Source organism: Leopardus geoffroyi, chromosome C1, assembly GCF_018350155.1.
Source record: "Leopardus geoffroyi isolate Oge1 chromosome C1, O.geoffroyi_Oge1_pat1.0, whole genome shotgun sequence".
NCBI classification, from domain to species: domain Eukaryota; kingdom Metazoa; phylum Chordata; class Mammalia; order Carnivora; family Felidae; genus Leopardus; species Leopardus geoffroyi.
In genome coordinates, this window is record NC_059328.1 from 213,915,738 (window position 1) to 213,937,001 (window position 21,264).

Here is a 21,264-nt window from a genome sequence, read left to right on the forward strand (position 1 = left end):
CTGACTTTTAAGGCTAATTAGCTGCTAAGCCAAGATTCACACCCAGGGGGCCTGACTCCAGAGGCCTTGCTCACCACCTCTGTACCCTACTGCTTTGTCGCACTCAGGTTCTTTTCTTGTGCTGAAGAGGTTTAGGCTGTTAGAAAAATGTACATATGTTTCTAGGATCAAATGCCTTAAATCTGTCCTCGTCTTTTCTTGCCTTGAAAAAAAAAAAAAAAAGCTAGTTTTAAAAACAGTGAGAGAGAATGATGATTAAGAAGTATTACTGTAGTTTGGGCTTTTAACAAACAGTGATAATATCTGCTCATCTTTGAAACATATAAAGATAACCACTAGTAGAACAAACAGAATGCGTCATCTTCAAACCAGTGAACGGATGCATGTGTTAAGGTTCTTCGTTGCAAAAAACAGCCAACGACTCTGGCCGACTCAAGAAGAAAAGGAATTTATTGAAAAGCTCCCAGTAGCTCACAACAGCAACAGGAAGGCCAGAACAGCTGGCAGAGAAAAAAAGGGCAGAAACCAAGGAGCCTGGGTGGCGGGAGCCCCAGGAACCAGCCCAGACGGGATGCTGCTGTTGGCACTGTGGGCCTGGACACATCTGCCCCTGTTGTCACAGGTCTCAGGATCACTTGCTCCAGATAGGAGTCCCATGTCAGATCAGCCAAGCTGCCTGAGGGCGAGTCATGGGCCACTTGGTGATGTCAGCGGTAGAATGTCCGGAACCCTTCCAGTGTCTGTAGTGGGAGCCTGGGTTTGGTCTCTTGACGAGAGTCATACACTGAGGGACTCCCGGCCCACACACACACCAGGAATGCGGTAAATATGCCAGGAAGCTCCCAAAAGGCAGCTCCTCTCTACAAGGAAGTCCTGGGACAGAGAAAACTTGGTGGATCCATTAGAAGGGAACATAGGGAAGGAAGAGCCTGAGAAGTATACAACATGAGGTGGGCTCCCACATGTCCGGACTGATTTGGAAATACCATCTGACTATGTAGCAATAGATGTGAAGTGCCATGTCCTTCACATTTTCTTTCTTTTTTTTTTTTTTTTTAGTTTATTTATTTATTTGGAGAGTGTATGCAAGAGGGGCAGAGAGAAAGAGAGAGTCCCAAGCACTGTGGAGCCTGATGCGGGGCTCGAACTCACCAACCATGAGATCATGGCCTGAACCAAAATCCAGAGTTGAACACTTAACTGACTGAGCCACCAGGCGGCCCCTGGCCTTTACGTTTTCTGAATAGATACTTAAAAGAAGGAAGAGTGGGAAAATGCAGCTTTGTTTGTTGAGACTAGTCTTGGGACTGTGAATTCCCAGAGAAAATAAACCTTCTGAGAAGGATGATTCCAGAATGTTCACCTTGGCGCTCAGAGATTCTGGCATAGAAGGTTGTGTGTGACCTGGCAGAGAAGGACCATGGGATGTAGGACACATCCGAAGGGAGGTGAAGATGGGAGGAAGCTGATGAAGTGGAGGAAAGCAGAGCAGTCGAGAACGAGGAAGGCTGGCTGAGGTAGAAGAACAAATCTATCATGGGGGAAGAGCAGGAAGGAGGCTGTCATGGTCAAGAGTTCCCCCTTCCAGAAATGGAAAAACTCCTGGAGGTCCTGGGAGTGAGGAGGTCACCAAGGAACCAAGAGGCGGGGTGGAGGAGAGGTCTCCAGAGCTGAAGGAAAGATCAGGAACTGAAACAGGGCAGCAGTGGGACATCCATGTGGACTTCGATGCCTCCCAGGATACTGGCAAGAGTGGAATAGATGGAGGGGCGCCCGGGTGGCTCAGTCGGTTAAGCGTCCGACTGCAGCTCGCGTCATGATCTGAAGGTTTGTGAGTTTGAGCCCCGCATCGGGCTCTCTGCTGTCAGCACACAGCCACTTCAGATCCCCTGTCCCCCTCTTTCTCTGGCCTTCCCCCTCACGCATGTGCACTCTCTCTTTTTTAAAAAAGGAGTGGAGTAGATAGGAAGGGGAGAGAGCCCCAGCTCTTGAACACAGAGGAGGAGGGATGTGGGTGACCGGAGCCAGGAGGGGAGGTGGCTCGAGCCCCAGAAACCCCAGACACTTAAGAAGAGTTGGGGACCCCTGGCCTGGGAGTAGCCCCGGGCGCTCCGGGGAACGCTGCCCCACCCTGACCGGTGCAGAAGGGCCTGCCGCAGGGGACTCACTGCTGGGGAGTGGGATCCTGCTGGCTGGCCTTTCCACCTCCATCCCTTTTGCTCCAGGGCAGAGCCCAGAGTGGTTTTTTTCCACTTTCCATGGTAACTGGCGACCTGTGACAAATGGGACCCAGCCACTGACACGCTGGGGAGACACTTGAGAGACAGGCATCGAGTTTACACTAAGGGGAGCCATGCCTTCTGATAAGTCACGTCTCCACCTTCCCCAGTCAGCCCAGCACTGCTCTGCAGCAGACCTCCCATAACCGCACACTGGCCCAAGCTCCTCGGGACCATAGGTCATCTCTGACAGTCGCTTGAGAGAGGCCCCTGGGAGCCCACGGTTAGTCTTCGGGAACCGCAGGCTCCAGCCTGGAGTCCGGGGCCTGGCTGCTCCCCCTGGCCAGCCCGGAGCCCCGGGAGCTCACTTCAGAGGCGACCTTCTGTGCTGCTTCTTTTCACAAGCCCCTCTCTCTGAAGGCCCCCGTCTGTCTTCCACACAGTGGTTACCTCGGGAGAGTAAAGCTATGGGTGGTCTCTAACTTTCCTCTTTTCCTTTAGACTTAATCCTTCCTCCCTTCCTCCCTTCTCCCTTCCTCCCTTCCTTCCTGTGCTGAGAGAGAATGTGAGCAAAGGAGGGGCAGAGGGAGAGGGAGAGGGACAGAGAGAATCCCAAGCAGGCTCTACACCCAGTGTCGAGCCTGACGCAGGGCTCCATCTCATGACTTGACCCAAAATCAAGACTCAGATGATTGACTGAGCCATCCAGGCACCCCTAGCCTTAATCCTTTCTTTAAAAAAAAAAATTGTGGCAAAATACACATAACATAAAATTTACCATCTTAACCATTTAAGGGCGCAGTTCAGTATTAAGTACAGTCACACTGTTGGGCAACCAATCTCCAGAACGTTCTCATCTTGCCAAACTGAAACCCTGTACCCATTAAACAACTCCCCGTTTCCCCCTCCTGCCGGCCCCAGCAAAGATGGTCTTTAATTACTTAAAATTCATTCATTTTTGCTTATTTGTACTTTCCAATTTTTCTACCAAGAGCATTCGAAATTTTTATAATTGAATTTCAAAACCTCCAGAACACTGTGCACAACCCTGTACAATCTCTCCACGTCACGGGGAGAACCTGGGCAAACAGACCTGCGTCACGCCGCCTTCTTCACTCTGGGCACCTGCAGCACCCGCCAGGGAGGCTGGGAGTCCTCCCACAGCAGTCTTGTCTCAGGAACGGGATGGGGTCCACAGACTTGTAACAGGTCAAGTTCCAGAAACCGAGTGGGTCCTGACTGAGCACAGCGCCAGCCCCCAAGCATTTGGGATGGGGCTCCGTTTCAGGACTTACATACTTACCCCTGGTCGCTCTTCCCTCACTGAGCCCCAGGCAAAACTGTCCTCACGGTCACGCCTTGCCCTTGGTTGGCCCATGTCTCTTACCTCCGGAATCCTCTGGTCAGCCAGGCCCGGGTTCTGCCCACCTCAGGCCCCCCCAACCAGCCCACGTGGAGGCGAGGACTGAGGCAGGCAGGGGCCTCGCTCACACGCTGGCCCTCAGCTGCTGTCAAGCAAAGAACATGCCTAGAGTGGCTCTCAGTGCAGTGGCAGGGGCGGGGGGTGGGGAGCGGCACAGACATGGAGGTCAGGGAGGGAGTAGGAGCTGGAGGGTGGTGAGGAAATACAGAGTAATTTCTGCCTTGTCGATCCTGGGTTTTCCATCAGTTTTGTTACAAGCAGTGACTTAAGCACACGCACCAAAAAACCGTGGCTAAAGTGCCAAAGTGTGACACTGTACAATGTCAGGGCCCCTCTTATTTTGCAAACAAGGGACCAAGGCTTGGAAAGGTGATGTCACGCTGCAAGGTGGTGGCAGCAGGGCTGAGACCAGAACCAGGTCCCCCGGATCCCTGGCACCCCTGCCACCCAGCGACTCCACCAGGTGGAGATCCAGAGCAGAACGAGCTGACCGGGGGCCACAGAGGGCCAGGCTGAAGGGGGCCCCGGGTACAGGCCAAGAGCTGAGAGGGCCGGAACGGGCCGGAACCTGCAGAATCTCAACGAGAAGTGGGAAGGAAAGGTGGGACCCAATGAAAACATTTCAGAAAATGGGGGTGAGGGTGAGGGAGAGCCCAGATGGAGGCTGGCTCCGCCAGTTAACCAGCTGCCATGTTTCTGCAGAAGAAGGACTTTGCCTGTGGGCCTGGGGCTCTGGAGGGCAGATAGCAACGTTATATTCCTTCCAAAACTTGGGTGGGGGTAGGAATCACTGAGGTGCCAGTCAGAGTTTAGAGGCTGAAGTGGGGACGGGCACAAAGGGGGACAGGCCACGAAGACACCCCAGCAGAGGAAGGCAAGTGTGGCTCCCAAAACTGCATGTGGCACTCTGGTCTCTCTGAGTGTAGCTGCTTCGAGGCTCCGCTCAGAAGGGGTCAGTCTCTTGCTGCCCCTCTCGGCCACCATTCTCAGTCAGAGGGTGGGCCCTGGTGCCTGGGGAGCCCAGGTCACACAGGGTGCTGCCCATGGTCACCCTGCTGAGGCTGTGGGAGTTGTGGCAGGGCCTGTGGTAGCGGCGCCGGGCCCCCAAGCACAGGGCTTCCTGGAAAGTCTCCCTGAAACGGCTCGACATGAGGTTGTAAAGCACAGGGTTAATGGCCGAGCTGAGGTAGAAGAAGACGCCAGAGATAATATGCACGTACTGGAAGGCCAGGTACACGCCCTCGGTCCAGTTGGACACAAAGCTCCACATGAGGCGATCGACGTGGAAAGGGGCCCAGCAGACTCCAAACACCACGACCAGCACGACTGCAGGGACACAGAGGGGAGACTTTGGTGCCTGCCAGAGTCCTCTCAACTAACCGCCTTCCCTGGGCTTCAGTGTAGGCTGCCCACTTTCACCTTCCCACCCCCGCCCGTTGTCCATATGGAAGTTTCTAGAAGTTTGCCCGCCCCGGCCTCATCACCCCTTTCAGAGAGGTTGGTCCCACCGCTGTCACTGACAGGGCAGTGGGCGTGTGCTCTACCCCCCTTCCCCCCCGCCCCCCAGCCACAGTCAACTGGACCAGGTGTGGACATCTGAGCCAAACTGGCCCAGTCTGGCTCTCTCACCACAGAGTTTGGAACTAGGTGACTCTAAGAGTTCACCCAGCTTCCCAGAGCTTCCCTCCAGCTGTGGTGTTGACCAGCCACGCCCTTCCTGGGGTCTCTTTCATGGGCTTGCCTCGATTTCTGTTTATTTCTTGTGTTTGCTTCTGTGACTGTCTATCTTTCCCCTGCAATGCCTTCCCCACCACACCCCAGCACGGTTTTCCCTCCTAATCCAGGATTTCAATCAGGATGCTGCTTACAAATATCCCCACCAGGCCCTCAGAAAGTAAAGGTGGAGGAAGGAGCCGGGGAGGTGGGGAAAGGAGAAAGCCAGAGCCCCAGGCCAGCAAGCAAGGCAGGCTTAAGGAAGCACCCCAACTTCCCAGGGGGAGAGCCATCCCAGCTGAGCAGACTTGACCCTCACGGGACAAGGAAGGGAGTAGAAAGCAGAAGCAGAACGGGCAGGGAGCAGGTGGTCTGCAATGCAGGCTTCACAGAGCTGAGGGGCAAGCTTGGAACTCTGGGGTCAGCTTCATTTTAGGGAGCAGCACAAGTGGCCTTGGGCTCTGGGACACTTTCTGGAGGGCACGATGAGTGGGTCTCTCACTGGGAATGGGGCAGTCCCCTATATAATCCCATGGCTTTGACCAGGGTCTCACTAGCTCTGTCTTGCCCTGGCTCACCCCACCTACCCGATTCAGACCCTGCTAGGGTCGGGCAGGATGGGGACGAAATCAGTGATTGGCTTAGTGTCATTTTGTCTGGCTTCCCCAGGGCCACTGCTTTTTAAAAAGAGCCAGATCTATGGGGCGCCTGGGTGGCGCAGTCGGTTAGGCGTCCGACTTCAGCCAGGTCACGATCTCGCGGTCCGTGAGTTCGAGCCCCGCGTCGGGCTCTGGGCTGATGGCTCGGAGCCTGGAGCCTGTTTCCGATTCTGTGTCTCCCTCTCTCTCTGCACCTCCCTGATTCATGCTCTGTCTCTCTCTGTCCCAAAGATAAATAAATGTTGAAAAAAAAAATTAAAAAAAAAAAAAAAAAAAAAGATAAAAAGAGCCAGATCTAGGGGCGCCTGGGTGGCGCAGTCGGTTAAGCGTCCGACTTCAGCCAGGTCACGATCTCGCGGTCCATGAGTTCGAGCCCCGCGTCGGGCTCTGGGCTGATGGCTCAGAGCCTGGAGCCTGTTTCCGATTCTGTGTCTCCCTCTCTCTCTGCCCCTCCCCTGTTCATGCTCTGTCTCTCTCTGTCCCAAAAATAAATAAACGTTGAAAAAATAAATAAATAAATAAATAAAATAAAAAGAGCCAGATCTAGATGACAGTAACACCCAGAGCCTCAACCCAGCTGGGTTTGCCATGGCCTGCCCCAATCCACACTTCTGCCCTGACCTTCACAAATATGCCCCCTGATGAGACTCTTTTAGACAGCAGTGGCCATTCCTGTGGTCCCCTAGGAACCAGAGATATAGCATGGAGGGAATTTATCATCTTGCCTCTCTAACACCTTGCTCCCCTACTTTGAGGAATTTTGCTCCCCCCAGATCTCACCACGTGAATCCATGGGGACTGCAAACCTCAGCATCCTGCACTCTGGGCCAGGGGCGGGCTATGACCTAAGCCCACCAATTGGAATCCTTCCCTGGGATTTTTCAACAGCCATTAAGGGAAGAGGGAAGTTCCTCAAGAAAGGGGAATTCTGCGCCCATGGCCATGCCTCCCAGGCTGCTATAGGGAAGGACAAAGCCAAGACGTGTTTAGGAGCAAAGATGAGAGACCTGGAGATCCAGCTCCCACAAACAGCTCTGCCATCCTGGAACCCAGCCACATGCCCCGGCCCTGTCTGTGGTTTGATTCCACGAACCAGCACCAGCTTCTGCACAGGCCTCCAAGCTTAGAAGGACCCTAGGCTTCGTGGCTTAGTTTATGCTCGATTATTGCTGTCTGGACAGTCTTTTTTTCTTTTAATGTTTATTTATTTATTTTTGAGAGAGAGAGATTTAGAGCAAGAGTGGGGGGTGGGCAGTGAGAGAAGGAGAGAGGAGAGAGAGAATCCCAAGCAGGCTCCACACCTTCAGCACAGAGCCCAACGCGGGGCTCAAACCCACGAACCGTGAGATCATGACCTGAGCCAAAACCAAGAGTCAGACGCTTAACCCACTGAGCCACCGAGGTGCCCCGCTTGCCTGGACGGTTAATGATTTTTGAACAAGGGACCCCAAATTTTCATTTCACACTGGACCCCACAAATTATGTGGCCCATCCTGACATTTATCTTTGAGTTTCTTACAGAGTAATCGCACAGGTGCGTGCACACACACAGGGCGGCGTGGGCGGCAGCGGTGACGACTCCAAACTTCACACTCAGCCCCCATCTCAAACCCAGACACTCAGCCCCCAGGTCCTGGAAGCTCTAGCCCCTTACCCAGGGCCTGGCTCAGTCCCTCTTCCCCGCCGCAACACTTACACAGCATCTTGGTCACCTGTGTCCGACCCTGATCCTGTGGCCGCTGAAACCTGCGGCTCTCGCTGGACTTGGCCCTGCCCCTGGCCTCCTGCCTGAGCAGCAGCAGTCTCTCCCGCTGCAGCTGAAGCCCGATGAGCAGATAGAGCACGCTGATGGTGGCCATAGGCAAGCAGAAGAAGAGCAGAGTGGTGATTTGCACCACCAGGTTGTAGAGGGCCCGCGAGCGGACCAGGGTGCACACAGCTGAGTGGGGCACCGTGCCCCGGCAGGGCACCTCCAGATGCTGGATGCCGTGCAGGCTGGCGTTAGGCAGAGAGCACAGCACGGCGAGGCCCCAGATGGCTCTGAGGACGCGGCGCACGTGGACCCGAGTCATCGTGGATCTGGCCTGCAGCGGGTGTACCACGGCCACGTAGCGCTCCACGCTCAGGGCGGTGACATTGAGCACCGAGGCCAGGCAGACCGTCTCGAAGAGCAGCGTGCGGAAGTAGCAGCCACCAGCGCCCAGCGGGAAGGGGTAGTTGTGCCACATCTCATAGAGCTCCAGGGGCAGGCCCACGAGCAGTACCAGCAGGTCCGACACAGCGAGGCTGAGGAGGTAATAGTTGGTGGGCGTGCGCATGGCCTTGTGGCGCAGGATGACCGTGCAGGTCAGCCCGTTGCCCACAGCGCCCACCACGAAGATCAGCAGGTACGTGGCGCAGATGGGCACGAAGAGCTCCGTCTGCTGGGGCCCCCGGTACTTGAGTCTCAGTTCCTCATCGGTCAGGTTCAAGTCCTCAGGGCCAAAAACCCCCCAGGCCCTACTGCCATTGCAGGGCACCGGGCTCCCTGCCTCCGTCGGGGACATGTCTCCAGGGAGGATGGAGCAGTTGAAGCAGAGAGGAGTCTGTGGAACAGAAGAGAGAGACCCCCCGGAAACGTCACTCAGAGATCCCCGGTAATTCATTAAACCAAAGGTGCCGGCGACACTAGGAGGAAGGTTATTTTACGTACCACTGAGAAACAAAAAACCGTCATCCATTGTAAGGTGTGTAACAATTTTAGAGATGTAAAAATGTACATCTTGGAAATGATAAAAGCGGGATTCACTCAGGGCGCCTGGGTGGCTCAGTCGGTTAAGAGTCCAACTTTGGCTCAGGTCATGATCTGGCAGTTTGTGGGTTCGGGCCCCGCGTCGGGCGCTGTGCTGACAGCTCAGAGCCTGAAGCCTGCTTCAGATCCTGTGTCTCCCTTTCTCTTGGCCCCTCCCCCACTCACACTCTGTCTCCGTCTCTCAAAAATGAATAAACATTAAAAAAATTTTTTAAAAAGCAGGACTCAGTTATAAATTTCACAATCCACCGAAGCTTTAAATAAACAATGGATCCTCCGGAGCATGGGCTTTGCGGTCAGCAGTCTCCCCTTGGGTCTGTCCCCTTTCAAGCCCTGGACTTTGGGAGAGGGACTCGGTTTGGGCGTCTGTAAAGTGGGCACAACATGCAGTATCTTGTCAGTACGGTTTTTAAGAACAAGGCCTCTGGAAGCAACCGCCCGGATTCAAATCCAGCTCCTCAGTTCTGGGCTGTGTGGCCAGTTGTAGGGGAACCTTTCTGACTGTCTCCTTATTACAAGGATGCAGGGAGTTTCAGCTACAAAAGGTGTTAGCTCAGGGCCTGCCTGACACACAGAAGGGCCCGGTTATCAGCCATCTCTCAAGGAGGACTGAGTCATTGTGGGGACGAAGCGAGGGGGTCAAAGGCTAAAAACTAGAATGCTAACCCCAAAGCTGGTTCGTGTTCCTGTTTCCTATCACCTGCGCTGTTAAACGTTGAAATATTTCACAACCGTGACCCTGCTAGTTCTGGGGCCCCCTCTCCTCTGTTGGGTCCCTATCTCTGCCAGTCCGTGGGACATAGTGGTAAGGACCCAGACCACAGAGCCAAACACGCTGCTTTGGGGTCAGATGCCAACTCTGCTACACTCTAGCTGTGACCTCTTCTCACTGTGCCTCAGTCTCATCTGTGAAACGGGTGTGTCCACAAAGCTTACCCCCTAATTGCTGTGAAGATTAAATGAGGGAACACATATCAAGTTGTAAGGGGTGTGCCTGGCACGTTTTAGGTGCTCGAGATCAACGCATAGGAACATTATCCTTACTTCCCACGTGGAAACGGAAGATTAGTCCAAGGGAGGGGCACCTGGCCGGCTCAGTAGGTAGAGGGTGCAGGGTTGCGAGCGTGGGCCCCACACTGAGTGTGGAGATCACTCTAAAATAAAATATTTAAAAAAAACAAATGTAAAAAAGAACCGTCCAAGGGAGATGGGACAGGGGCCGAAAAAAGATTCGGCTGGGAAGATGGTTTGGTGGCACAGGCCAGGAGCTGGGGATTGTCCTACTTAGCCTTTTTGCCATGCCCGCCATCACCACCACCCCTCTCCCCAGGGCAACCTCGGATTTTCAAGCTCTCTTCCTGGATCGTCTCCCTATTCCATCACCTACATTTCCTCTTGCCAACGGGGGCTTGGGGCATCCCCGTTGCCCATGTACCTGCACGGCCACATTTCTACTTTCTTTCTAGGTCCTTTTCTGTCCCAGACCCCAAGAATTCTTAATCCGGAATGTCTTCCTCCTCACCAGAACCTCCACTCAGAAGTCTCCCCCAGCCTCCCTGCCAGTCCCACACCTGATCCCCGAACCCTGGGATGGAACGCCTTTTCAGCCATCCGGGCGGTTCACCTGCCCGCCTCCCAGGCTGGGGGCAAGAGCCGAGCGGGCAGCCGCGGGGAGGAGCTGGGGACCCGCAGGCGCCGAGCAGGTTTCGAGGGAGAATCTCTGCGCCACCAGGAACGGTCGCAGCGCCCGTGGCCGGCAAAAAGACAGAAATAATAACCCGGAGGCTGCGAGTCCTCCGAGAAGGGGGGCGCCTCCGATCCCTACGGCCCTGGGGACACCCTCTGTGCGCGCTTCCCAGTCCCGCGCCCCAACCCCAAGCCACCCGCGCGCCCCGTCCAGCCGCCCGCGCCCTTGGCCTCGGCGGTATCGCGTTCACCTACCCTCCCGTAAGCGGCTGGAGACATCGAGGTGCGCGGCGGGCCGCCGAGACCGACGCCCAGACTCGGCGCCAGGAACCAGCCGACTGGAGGCTGGACGGCGACCGACCCCCAAGTAGCCCTTCCCGTCGCCCCGCCTGTAGTCTGGGTGACCCGAAAGGGACCGCCACCAGGGGGCGGTGCTCCCCCCGCATCGCTGGACCCAGACACCCTCATCTGGGGTCCCCACACCCACCCCTAGTTGTTTCCAGGCGTCTGGCGCGACACTCCCAGGAGCACCATTATCGAACTCCCACGGAACCCTAACGGAACCCTCACAACAACCCCTTTACAAATGAGAAAACCGAGTCTCAGAGACACGAAGTGCGAAGTGCGAGTAGTCTGGTTCTCACACCCTTGCCAGGGTCTCCAGCGTGCTTTTACCCTAACTCCTTATTATGGGGTCTCTCCAGACTCCGCCTCCTCCTGCCGCACATTTCAGACGCACCTGAAAGTCAACGTGCCCCAAAGGGTCTCCTCTCCCTCTCTGGGGCCCCAAGTCCCAGGGCAACAGTCTCCACCCCTCTCCCTAGGGTTCCTGGCCCCTGAGCATCTCCTCCTGCCCTCCCAGGACTTCTGCCTGCTGCGGGAGCCTCCGTCCTCCCTCCAGTCTGTCCTCCCACTGCCCAGTGGGAGCCCCCAACACCTCACTCCTCTGCTGGAAAACCTCCCCAGCCACCCACCTCACTTCCTTCTGAAAAAGAACATACCAAAGTCTAGCTTGGTGTTGGACCCCATGCCCCACTTGCCTTCCTGCCCCCCCCCCCACTATATTCCCTCGCCCCCAAATACCCTCCCTCTCATCCATTCAAATGTTTCTCCATCCCTCTCACCCCACCACAGGGTGCCCAAGGGGGAAGGAGGGAACTGTAAGGGAAGACTCATGAGTGCTGGAATCCCAGCCTCCTCCTTCTCCCAGAAGCTGTAGACAGGTGAATCCAGCAGGGAGCCCCTTCCCTGCTCTGTCCCTTCCTCCAACCAGCTCCTTAGCTGGAAGTTATTTCATTAGGAACTTTCTAGGGAGCCTACATACATGAATCTTGCAGGCCCAAATGCTGGCTCCTGGGCCTCTTCCCAGGGTCTGATTCATTTAGTCTGGGCAGGGTCCAGCAACCTTCATTTTCGAGGAACACCCTCCAGGGAGCCCCAAACCTAAGAATCGCACTTTGAGAAGCACTGGAAGGGGTTAAATACCAAGTCCCAGGACCCAGAAGGGCTGCCTGAGCAGTGTGAATGGGAAAGAGATCAGCCCCCCTGTGCCTTGACTCTCCTTCCCGGTGGAATGTGTAACCATGTGTTCCTTGAAACATCAGTGCAAAGATTTAGCACAGGGCTGGCATGCAGCCAGCACTCAAAAAAGTCTATGTCATGACAAGTGGAGGTGTGACCTTCTTCCCCCCAGACTTTCCCTGCCTCCCCTTCCCCCATGAGTCACTGTCTGGCCTTGGGAACTGGGAGTCAGACCCTCTCAGAGCCTCCACAAGCCCTGCCTTCCCAGGAACCCCACGTGTAAACACAACCCGAGGCACAGGGAAATTGTAGGCCAGTGCAGGGGCAGATGTCCTTGGGGAAAAGAATTCTAGGGTGTCCCTGAGAATTAACTACTCCACCCCAGATGAGTGACCCCACCCAGAACCTTCAAGGTCCAAGCTGCTATTGTATCAGAGGAGCGTTGAAGGGTAGGCAGCATCACTGGGAAACAGCCCACCATGGGGTCAGGGTGGTACTTAGCATGTGATGAGCATTGTCAACCCCTGCCCCCATCACTGGAATCACACTCCCACCACACATACCACTTTGCATACACTCTGAGCATCCTGAAACCCACTGTGGACTCATTGGAGGTGCTCCGAGCCCAGGAAAGGAAAGGGAAGGACCTATTTCTGCCTGACAGAGACACAATGGTTCCTGCCAATAGGAATTCTTTAGCTGGCTGCATCATTCGCAACATTAACTGAAATCAAAGACCATGCCAGGCTAAAATACAGGGGTAGCCCCCCCAGAAGGGGAGGCCCAATGGCCATCATGGCTATAGCCACCCCTGCACTGTTCAGAGGGCCCTGGGTGTCCCAGCCTCAGGCCTGAGCTCAAGACCGCCATGGCAGCATGTCCCATCGGAACTGATGGTAGGTATACTGCTGCCTCCCTGCTCCGTCCTGAGGGAGCTTCTCCAGGGCCACGTTCGCTGGGGTACTGCAGGGCTGAAGCCTGGAGTAAATGCATCTTAGGTTTTCTGGGTGTACATTTCAGTCTCCTGGCCTGGCTGGTGGGCATCTGCCCAGACCAGGGTGTTAAGGGCCCCACTGTGCACAATCGCAATTGCCTCAGGGGTCTACGGGAGGCAGCCGGGAGACCTCTCAGGTCCTGGAGTCTGTGCAGGGCTCGCAGGGCCTGAAGTACATGATTAGCTCCATAGCCTTTCCTCACCCTGCTGAGAGCCACAGAAGGGCAGCTACCCCAAGCCAAATCTTCACCGGCACGACCTGAGCAGCTTCTGGAACATTCACCATGCACCCCCACCCCTCCCCCTGCTCTACTGCCTACAGGGACCAGACAAGGAGGATGAGATGAGCTTGGGGACACCAAGGTATTGGATGGGAGAGAGGAGTTGTTCTGAAGGCAGTGGGGACAGCCCAGAGTCCACCAGTAATCAGGCTCAGCAAATATGGAGAGCTGGACATAGCAAACATTTGGAGTGGGGAGAGTGCCCACGCTTACCTAGGAACTTCTCCACGTCAGACACCTGTCACCTGGTTCTGCTGGGCTCGACCCGGGCCAGGCCAGGGCTAAGGGAGAGAGGAGGAAAGGTCTGAGTCCCTTCAGAGTGGAGGAGGGGTCCCCAGTGCAGGGGCTGGGATTGCACCTCAGTAAGCCATGCAGCCTGTGTGTGGCCATCCGCACTCCCCCAGTCCCCCGGCCTGCATCCACTCACAGAAACCAGCACACTTCCCAAGGAGAGAGAAGGCAAAGGAAGGCAAGGAAGAGTGAGGCCTGGATGAGAATCCTTGCTTGTACTGCCACAAACTGGCTGTGTGGCCTTAGACAAGCCTCTGTGCGCTCCAGACACCGGCTTCCTGGTCTGTAAAAAAGCAAGAAGAGCACTTACTTCTCTAGATGCTCAGTGAGATAATGTGGGTTAAAACACCTAGGGTTGACACACTTAAGAAACGGTAACCGTAACTGTGCTCAGAATTCTCTGAAAGATACTAGAAAGCTGCCAGGAGTCAGGGCTGGGGCGGAAGCTAGAGAACAGAAAAGCTTGCTCAGCAGGGCTTGGAAGGGCAAGGTCCCCAACATCCTAGGGCAGGAAAGCTACTCCCCAGTGAGAAGAAGGAAAACACAAACTTATGGGGAACCTGGCCACAGTGCAGGAGGCCCAGGCCCTGCAGTTGGACCTCGGGGACCAGCGGCCAAGACCTCCAGTTAGCATCGCCTCTGCCTCTCCTGCCCACGGAGAGGGCCACTTGGGACTAATTGTCTGGCTCCTTGCCATCTGAGGGCCATGCGGCCCGGCTCTGAACCATCCCGGTCTCTCGGGCAGGGACTGGGCTACAGAATCCACTTGTGGCCAGAGGGAGGACAGACTCAGGTCACACATCGAGAGGGCCAGAAAACGCCTGGGTCTCTCTTGTCCTGAGTCTGTGTGTCCTTCATCCCACCCCGGGGTGGGGCTAGTTGTCACTGGTGCTCCTGGCACCTGCTCGTCCACACGGCCTTCTCAGTTAACCGCAGAGAGGCCCCTCCCGGGATCTTCCCTGTTATGAATGCTCACGGTTAGCTCATAACCAAAGCTCCTTGACCTCCTGCCAGTGACTGCTGTCAGAGGGCTTAGGGACTCGTTAGTCACATGGGTTTGCTGTGTCTACCTTAGCGTTTTTGTCTTCCCTTTGAGTTTTTTTATACGGGCATAATCTGAGAGTCAGTTGCAGCCATAATGCCCCTTTACCACTAAATACGTCAATTCTGGTTTAGTTTCAGTGTCCCATGAATATCATTAATTCCACCTGGGAGGAGTAATCGCTTCTCATTTAGCACGTCTGATAATAGAAAGCAGACGACTTTTAGTTGGTCTGAGTACTGTTTTATATTTTATCATGGTTATTGCCATTCCCAAGGCCTCCACAGTCAACAGATAGAAAAGCAGTAAATATTCGAAGTGCTGGCAAACAGAGGCTCAGGATTCCAAAGGATATAACATGAAATCGGAGGAAATAAATTACAAAACCTGCAGGTAATGGAAAAAGGACAGTTGCTCATGCATATGGAATGAATCTTTCTAGAGTTATCATGAGGTAAGTGAAAAATGCCGGGCATATCAACCAGCAACCATGAGACATGGGGCAAGGGACGGAACACAGGGACACTGGGAGTGTGCGGTGGAGGGCTGGACCCCAGTGCGGACACAGCAGGCCTGAAGTAAAAAGAAGGCAGGAATCTGAGCACTTGAAGGCGGTGGGCCAAGAGATGCCGCTACCGAAATTCTGGTTGCAAACGATAGCGGGCTCCTGTGCACAATGTGAGGATCTTGGTTTGCAAATATCCAGACTGGCTCTAAGTAAGGCAGAATTTCCTGGAGACTATCAGGTAGCTGGAGGACCAGGGAGGCGGTTCGGTGTGGCCCACCGCCCCAGGCATGTAGCCAAAAGGCCTGGGGGTGTGGCCCTACATCTTGCGGATGCTTGCCCTGGGCTGGGACCACATCCCTACTTTTTAAGGCACTTGCCTGGACTTCCTGCCCCGGGTGAGACTTGGGATGCCCTGAAGTGAAGTTGGATCTGACCCTGGTGTTCTCACTGCTTGGGACAGGTGAGCCTTCTGGAGTGGAGGAGGGCAGATTCCCACTGCGTGGATCATTGCTGGCAGACAGCCTGAGTGCCACGCAGCTGAGACAAAGCGCATGGGTCCCTGCCACTCAGAGGTTCAAGGCCTCTTCAAATGCACCAACATCAGAAAAAGGGGCCAGCAGCTCATGTGGGCACAGTGGGACCCAACTTTGGGGGTGGGGGGTGGCTTGTCTAAAAGGCTCACTAAGCCGACAAAACCTTTTTGGAAAACGATGCCCAGGAGAACATGCATCTGCAGGGAAGGTAAGAGATTGCAGATTTTAAAACTCGGAAAGACCAGCTCACCCTCATACTTGGGGAAACCACATCCAAGAACTGAAAGTTTAAACCTTTTCTGATCTTTTTGGATTCAAAAAAAAAAAAATCAGACTTATAAACAGCCTGTTCTCAAGTAGCAAAATGTCTGTTACTCTTGCCAGCTGCCTTAAGATGGAGGTTATGACAAACTGGCCTTAAACACAAGGAAGCAGTGAGTCTGAAACATTGAATAACTTGTCCAAAGTCCTGTAGCTAACAAGTGCTGGAGGTGGGATTTGGGACTAAGTTTATCCAAATAAAAAACTTTCCACCTTTTACTCTATGGTTCTGACACTACATCCCCCATTTCCAAAGACAATCAAATTTCAAGAGTCTGGACTCAAAAAATTTTTTAATGTTTATTTTTGAGAGAGAGAGACAGAGACAGAGAGACAGTGCAAGCAGGAGAGGAGCAGAGAGAGAGACACACACAGAATCCAAAGCAGACTTGAGGCTCTGAGCTGTCAGCACAGAGCCCAACGCAGGGCTCGAACCCATGAACCGTGAGATCATGACCTGAGCCAAAGTCAGGCGCTTAACTGACTGAGCCACCCAGGTGCCCCTCAAGAGTCTAGACTTAAAAATAAATGTCCACATGCATTATTCATCCCCTCAGAGACTGGATTTTTGTGGCCATGCCTAGCCTGGTTCCCCTTCTCAAGCCCATGTTGCCTCTCCCTCGCTGGGTTATGAGTTGTCTTCAAGAACCGCCCTGCCTGGTTCTTAGTGGCCCTGAACTGCTTAGAGGTGTCACTTTCCATGGGCTGGTCTGTTCCCTCCATGTTCCCAGCCCATGGGCAGCTACTGAGTGCCTTTCCCTGGAGAGCAGCGTCGGTACCCATTTGGCTCTGGAACTTTTGGAAAAAATTCAAGAGTTTCCTAGTTAGGGCTTGGTGCCTTCCAAGGGGTTAGTTAGGACGTGTGGTTGCAGCTCAGAGGATGTGAGGTGAGTTTCCAAGGATGCAGTTTTATAACCTCTGTTCTGAAGCTCTTGGGGAGGGGTGCATGTTGCTTAGACTTTCTATGCCTCAGTTTCCTCATCCGTAAAGCGGAGATGACAACAGACCTACTCATGAAGTCATGAGAGGATTCAATGAAATAAGGATGTAGAGTGCCCAGAAAGCACTTAGCTGGCACCTGATAACTATTTTTCAAATAAAAGAAAGTAGGTGCATGTCTCAGAAGCTTGGTGCCTCTTCTGAGCAAAAATGAAGGGATTTTTAATATTTCTTTTCTGAGGCAGCAAGAGGCAATAATGTAGAGGCTTCTCCACCCCCTGGGAGGAGAAGTACGCAGAGAGAGACAGAGGGCCAGAGGAGTTACAGGAAGGAGGCAGGCCCCATCCCCGTGTAGGTGGCCCGGCAGGCCCTGTCCACCCTCAGGCTAGCATCCTGCCTTCCGGCCACTCGTGTTCCCATGAACTTCTCAAGTGTGTTTGTGTGCAGGCACTGTAAACAAAGATGGAAAGAGCAGGCTGCAACAAGCAGGCCTTTATTAGGGCAGAACCAGTTCAGTCAGGCTGAGCCCCTCTCCCTCAGGAAAGGGCCCCAGGAGGACCCCAGCCCCCACCTGGCTCCAGGCTGGCTCTTTCCCCGAGGTCATTCTGCGGTGAAAGAGGGCGGCTGCAGCAGGAGCAGGGACTTGGATGTGTGACCTCGGACGAGTCCCTTCCCTCCTCTGACCTCAGCTTCCTAGTCTGCAGAAGGGGGACACATAGTCCCCTCCATGGAGTTGAGGACGGGAGAACAGGTTGAGGTTCTCCCGCAGCCCCCCCGCCCCCCGCCGTGGCCAGCGTGCAACTCACGGGCTGGGGAGTGAAGCAGGGCCTGGCGGGAGGGGCGCCTGTTTTCCTGCGTCTGATTCTGAAGTGAACACTGGTTACCTCCGGGGGTTGGTTAGGGTGGGAGGAGGAGGGGAGTTAGGAATTTGTTTCAACAGTCAAATTTGTTCCTCCTATTTTTTTTTTTTTTTTTTTTTTCACTTTAAAGTGCAGTTCCTTGGGGGCGCCTGGGTGGCTCAGTCAGTTAAGCGTCCAACTTCAGCTCGGGTCATGATCTCAGGGCTCCTGAGGTGGAGCCCCCCCCCCCCCCCCCCCCCCCCCCCCCCCCCCCGTCGGGCTCTGTGCTGACAGCTCAGAGCCTGGAGCCTGCTTCGGATTCTGTGTCTCCCCCTCTCTGCCCCTCCCCCTCCCCCTCCCATTCTCTTTCTCTCTCTCTCAAAAATAAACATTTAAATAAATAAAATTAAGTAAACGAATGAATGAATGAATAAATAAATAAATAAATAAATAAATAAATAAATAAAATGCAGTTCTTTGGAGCACCTGGGTGGCTCAGTGGGTTGAGCATACAATTCTTGATTTCAGCTCAGGTCATGATCCCAGGGTCATTCCTCCAATTCCAATCTAACCAACACGGCATTCATCCCCTTTCGTTCATCCCTCCCTGAGAGTGAGAAACGTGCCTTTTGTTATTTTCAGCATATTTATTGGTAGGGTCGACCCCCGCCCCCCCCCCCGGGGTGTGTAACCAGTCTTCCACGCTGCCACCCTTTGCGGACCCCTCCTCACCCTCTCTAAGCCTCTAGGTTGTCCCCGCTTCTCCCCACGTTTATCTGGGAGGCATACGGGACACCCTCCTCGCCGCACGCAGCCTCTCAGATAGAGGGGAGCAGGCTTCCTCGCCAGGGATGAGAATTACAGCATTACCAGAGACAAATCTGGCAGCAGGTACCAAAATACAGAGATGTCTCTCTCTCTCTCTCTCTCTCTCTCTGGTCCTGCAACTCTACCTCTAAAAATGTATGAAAAAGAGTCCACCTGCGGTCCTGACGGCTCCAGGTACGTTCACCCCGCCCAGCTCCTGCCCGTGACCGCCATCGCCGCGGAAACTTCCCAGGGGTCCCCGCCCCGCTGCCGAGATGGCCACGTGCTCCTGCCAAGAGGAGGGTCAGAGGCTGAACGACAGCGCCAGCTCTTCCTGTCCAAGGTACTGAGGGAGGAAGACAGCACACAGTGCGTGAACTGCAAGCTCAAAGGTCCTCCATGGGCTTCCTGGAATATTGGTGTGTTTATTTGCATCGGATGTGCTGGAATCCATAGAGATCTTGGGGTTCGTTTATCCAAGGTCAAGTCCGTCAACCTAGACGCAGTGGACACCAGGACAGATACAGGGCATGCGAGATATGGCAAATACTAAAGCAAGACTATTCTATAAAGCCAATCTTCCAGAGAACTTTTTTTTTTTTTTAATTTTTTTTTTCAACGTTTATTTATTTTTGGGACAGAGAGAGACACGGAGCATGAACGGGGGAGGGGCAGAGAGAGAGGGAGACACAGGATCAGAAACAGGCTCCAGGCTCTGAGCCATCAGCCCAGAGCCTGACGCGGGGCTCGAACTCCCAGACCGCGAGATCGTGACCTGGCTGAAGTCAGACGCTTAACCGACTGCGCCACCCAGGCGCCCCTTCCAGAGAACTTTTGAAGACCACGGGTAGATCAAGCAGTGGATTTTTTTTTTTTTTTTTTTTTGTCAGAGACGAATATGAAAAGAAGAAATACTACGACAAAATGCAATATTGGGGCGCCTGGGTGTCTCAGTCGGTTGAACATCCAACTTCAGCTCAGGTCACGATCTCACAGTTTGTGGGTTCGGGCCCCGTGTCGGGCTCTGTGCTGACAGCTCAGAGCCTGGAGCCTGCTTCAGATTCTCTGTCCCCTTCTCTCCCTGCCCCTCACCAGCTCATACTCTGTCTCTTTCTCTCTGTCTCTCAAAAATAAATTAACATTAAAAAATTTTTGAAAATAAAGGTACCAGCACTAAAAAGTCACTGAGCCCACTGCCAACCTTTCAGGACCTGATGGCGCTGCTGAGGCACCAGTGACCAACGGGAACACAACCGCGCTGCCAGCCCTGAGTGATGATCTGGACACCTTTGGACCAATGACTTCGAATCCCTTACCTCCAACCGTCTACGCCCCCAGCCCCGGGGACGTCCTCTATACCTGCAGCTGCCACTCTGTCTACGTTAATATCTGGGGTGCTCGATCTGTTCACTCAGCAAGCTACGAAGTCAGAAGAGGCGGGGAAGAAGCAACGCTCCAGAGACTCCATCTTCTCTCTGTGTGGTACAGGAACCGTTCGGCAGAAGAGTACTCCTGGTGTGCTTAGGGGACCCACAAATATGCCATTTGCCTCACGAGCACCATCTGTCTTTCAAGGCTTTCCATCGACGGGCACACCTGTGCCTCCACCCGCAGCTCCTGGTCTTCTAGGAAATGTGATGGGACAGAGCGCCAGCCTGATGGTGGGCATGCCCAGGCCCAGAGGGTCTATGGGAAACACATGAACCGGTGTGATGTCACTTCCTTCAAATGTGGTCGGCCCCCAAGGAGGAACCGTAGGACAGAGGGGCGTACCCTCGGGTGAGCTCGGCCTGCCGCAAGCTCAACGGCCCCAGTAGAACCTCTCGCAGATGAATCAGCAAATGGCTGGCACGGGTATCAGTAGTACGAACCCTGCAATGGGTTTTGGCCAGCCCCCAACACAACAGCAGGCTGGCCCGGAAGCTCATCCGTTCAGACTCTCGGCACACAGCTGTGGAAATGAAAACTGCAGGGCAAGTTCCATCCAGAACCAGCCGCTGACATTCTTTGCGAAAACACATCTCGTTCCCATGTTTACTCATGTACTTTTTTTTTCTTTTTCCCCGTTTGTTCATATTAAGAATTATCTGACTGGGGCACCTGGGTGGCTCAATCGGTTGAGCGTCCAGGTCATGAGCGTCGGCTCAGGTCATGATCCCCAGGGTCATGGGATCGAACCCCGCACTGGGCTCCGTGCTGAGTGTGGAACCTGATGAAGATTTTCTCTCTCTCTCTCTCTCTCTCTCTCTCTCTCTCTCCCTCCCTCTGCCCCTCCCCCACTTGTGCGTGCTCTCTCTCTCTCACAAATAAAAAAAATTAAAAAGAATTATCTGATTGACCATGTTGGTCTGTACTGATTAAGTGTGATGTGGGGGCACCTGGGTGGCTCAGTCCGTTAACCTCCTGACTCTTGACTTGGGCTCAGATCATGATCTCACAGATTGTGACTGTCAGCCCCACAATGGCCTCTGCACTGACAGTGCAGGGTCTGCTTGGGATTCTCTCTCTCACCCTCTCTCTTTGCCCTTCCCCCACTCGCACATGCACTCTCTCCCTCTCTTAAAATAAATAAAGTTTAAAACATTGAGGGGCACCTGGGTGGCTCAGTCAGTTAAGCATCCAACTTCGGCTCAGGTCATGATCTCACTGTTCATGAGTTCGAGCCCCACATCAGGCTGTGTGCTGACAGCTCAGAGC

At 54.2% G+C, this 21,264-nt stretch overlaps 1 protein-coding gene and 1 pseudogene across 2 annotated transcripts; one reads left to right on the forward strand and one right to left on the reverse strand.

The window, feature by feature from the left end:
- Positions 1 to 3,002: 3,002 nt before the first annotated feature.
- NMUR1 (neuromedin U receptor 1) lies at positions 3,003 to 10,842 on the reverse strand. 2 transcript variants are annotated; one of them, XM_045481706.1, is made up of 3 exons: positions 10,747 to 10,842; positions 7,711 to 8,599; positions 3,003 to 4,968 (listed from the first exon to the last, which is right to left on the reverse strand). In XM_045481706.1, exons 1-3 carry the CDS (start codon positions 10,768 to 10,770, stop codon positions 4,586 to 4,588), a joined length of 1,296 nt encoding a protein of 431 aa, XP_045337662.1. In that variant the 5' UTR covers positions 10,771 to 10,842; the 3' UTR covers positions 3,003 to 4,585. The 2 variants fall into 2 exon arrangements, with proteins under 2 accessions (XP_045337662.1, XP_045337661.1); XM_045481705.1 differs by lacking the exon at positions 10,747 to 10,842 and having other exon boundaries at positions 7,711 to 8,792.
- A 7,879-nt stretch (positions 10,843 to 18,721) lies between these two features.
- On the forward strand, positions 18,722 to 20,751 carry LOC123596957 (annotated as a pseudogene).
- Positions 20,752 to 21,264: the final 513 nt, after the last annotated feature.

Excerpts from the sequence above, each read along its gene's own strand:
- NMUR1 (XM_045481705.1), bottom strand. The coding sequence starts at position 8,659 with ATGAATTACCGGGGATCTCTGAGTGACGTTTCCGGGGGGTCTCTCTCT. Across the intron at positions 4,969-7,710 it reads ACAGGTGACCAAGATGCTGT|TCGTGCTGGTCGTGGTGTTT; the intron begins GTAAGTGTTGCG and ends GTGTCCCTGCAG.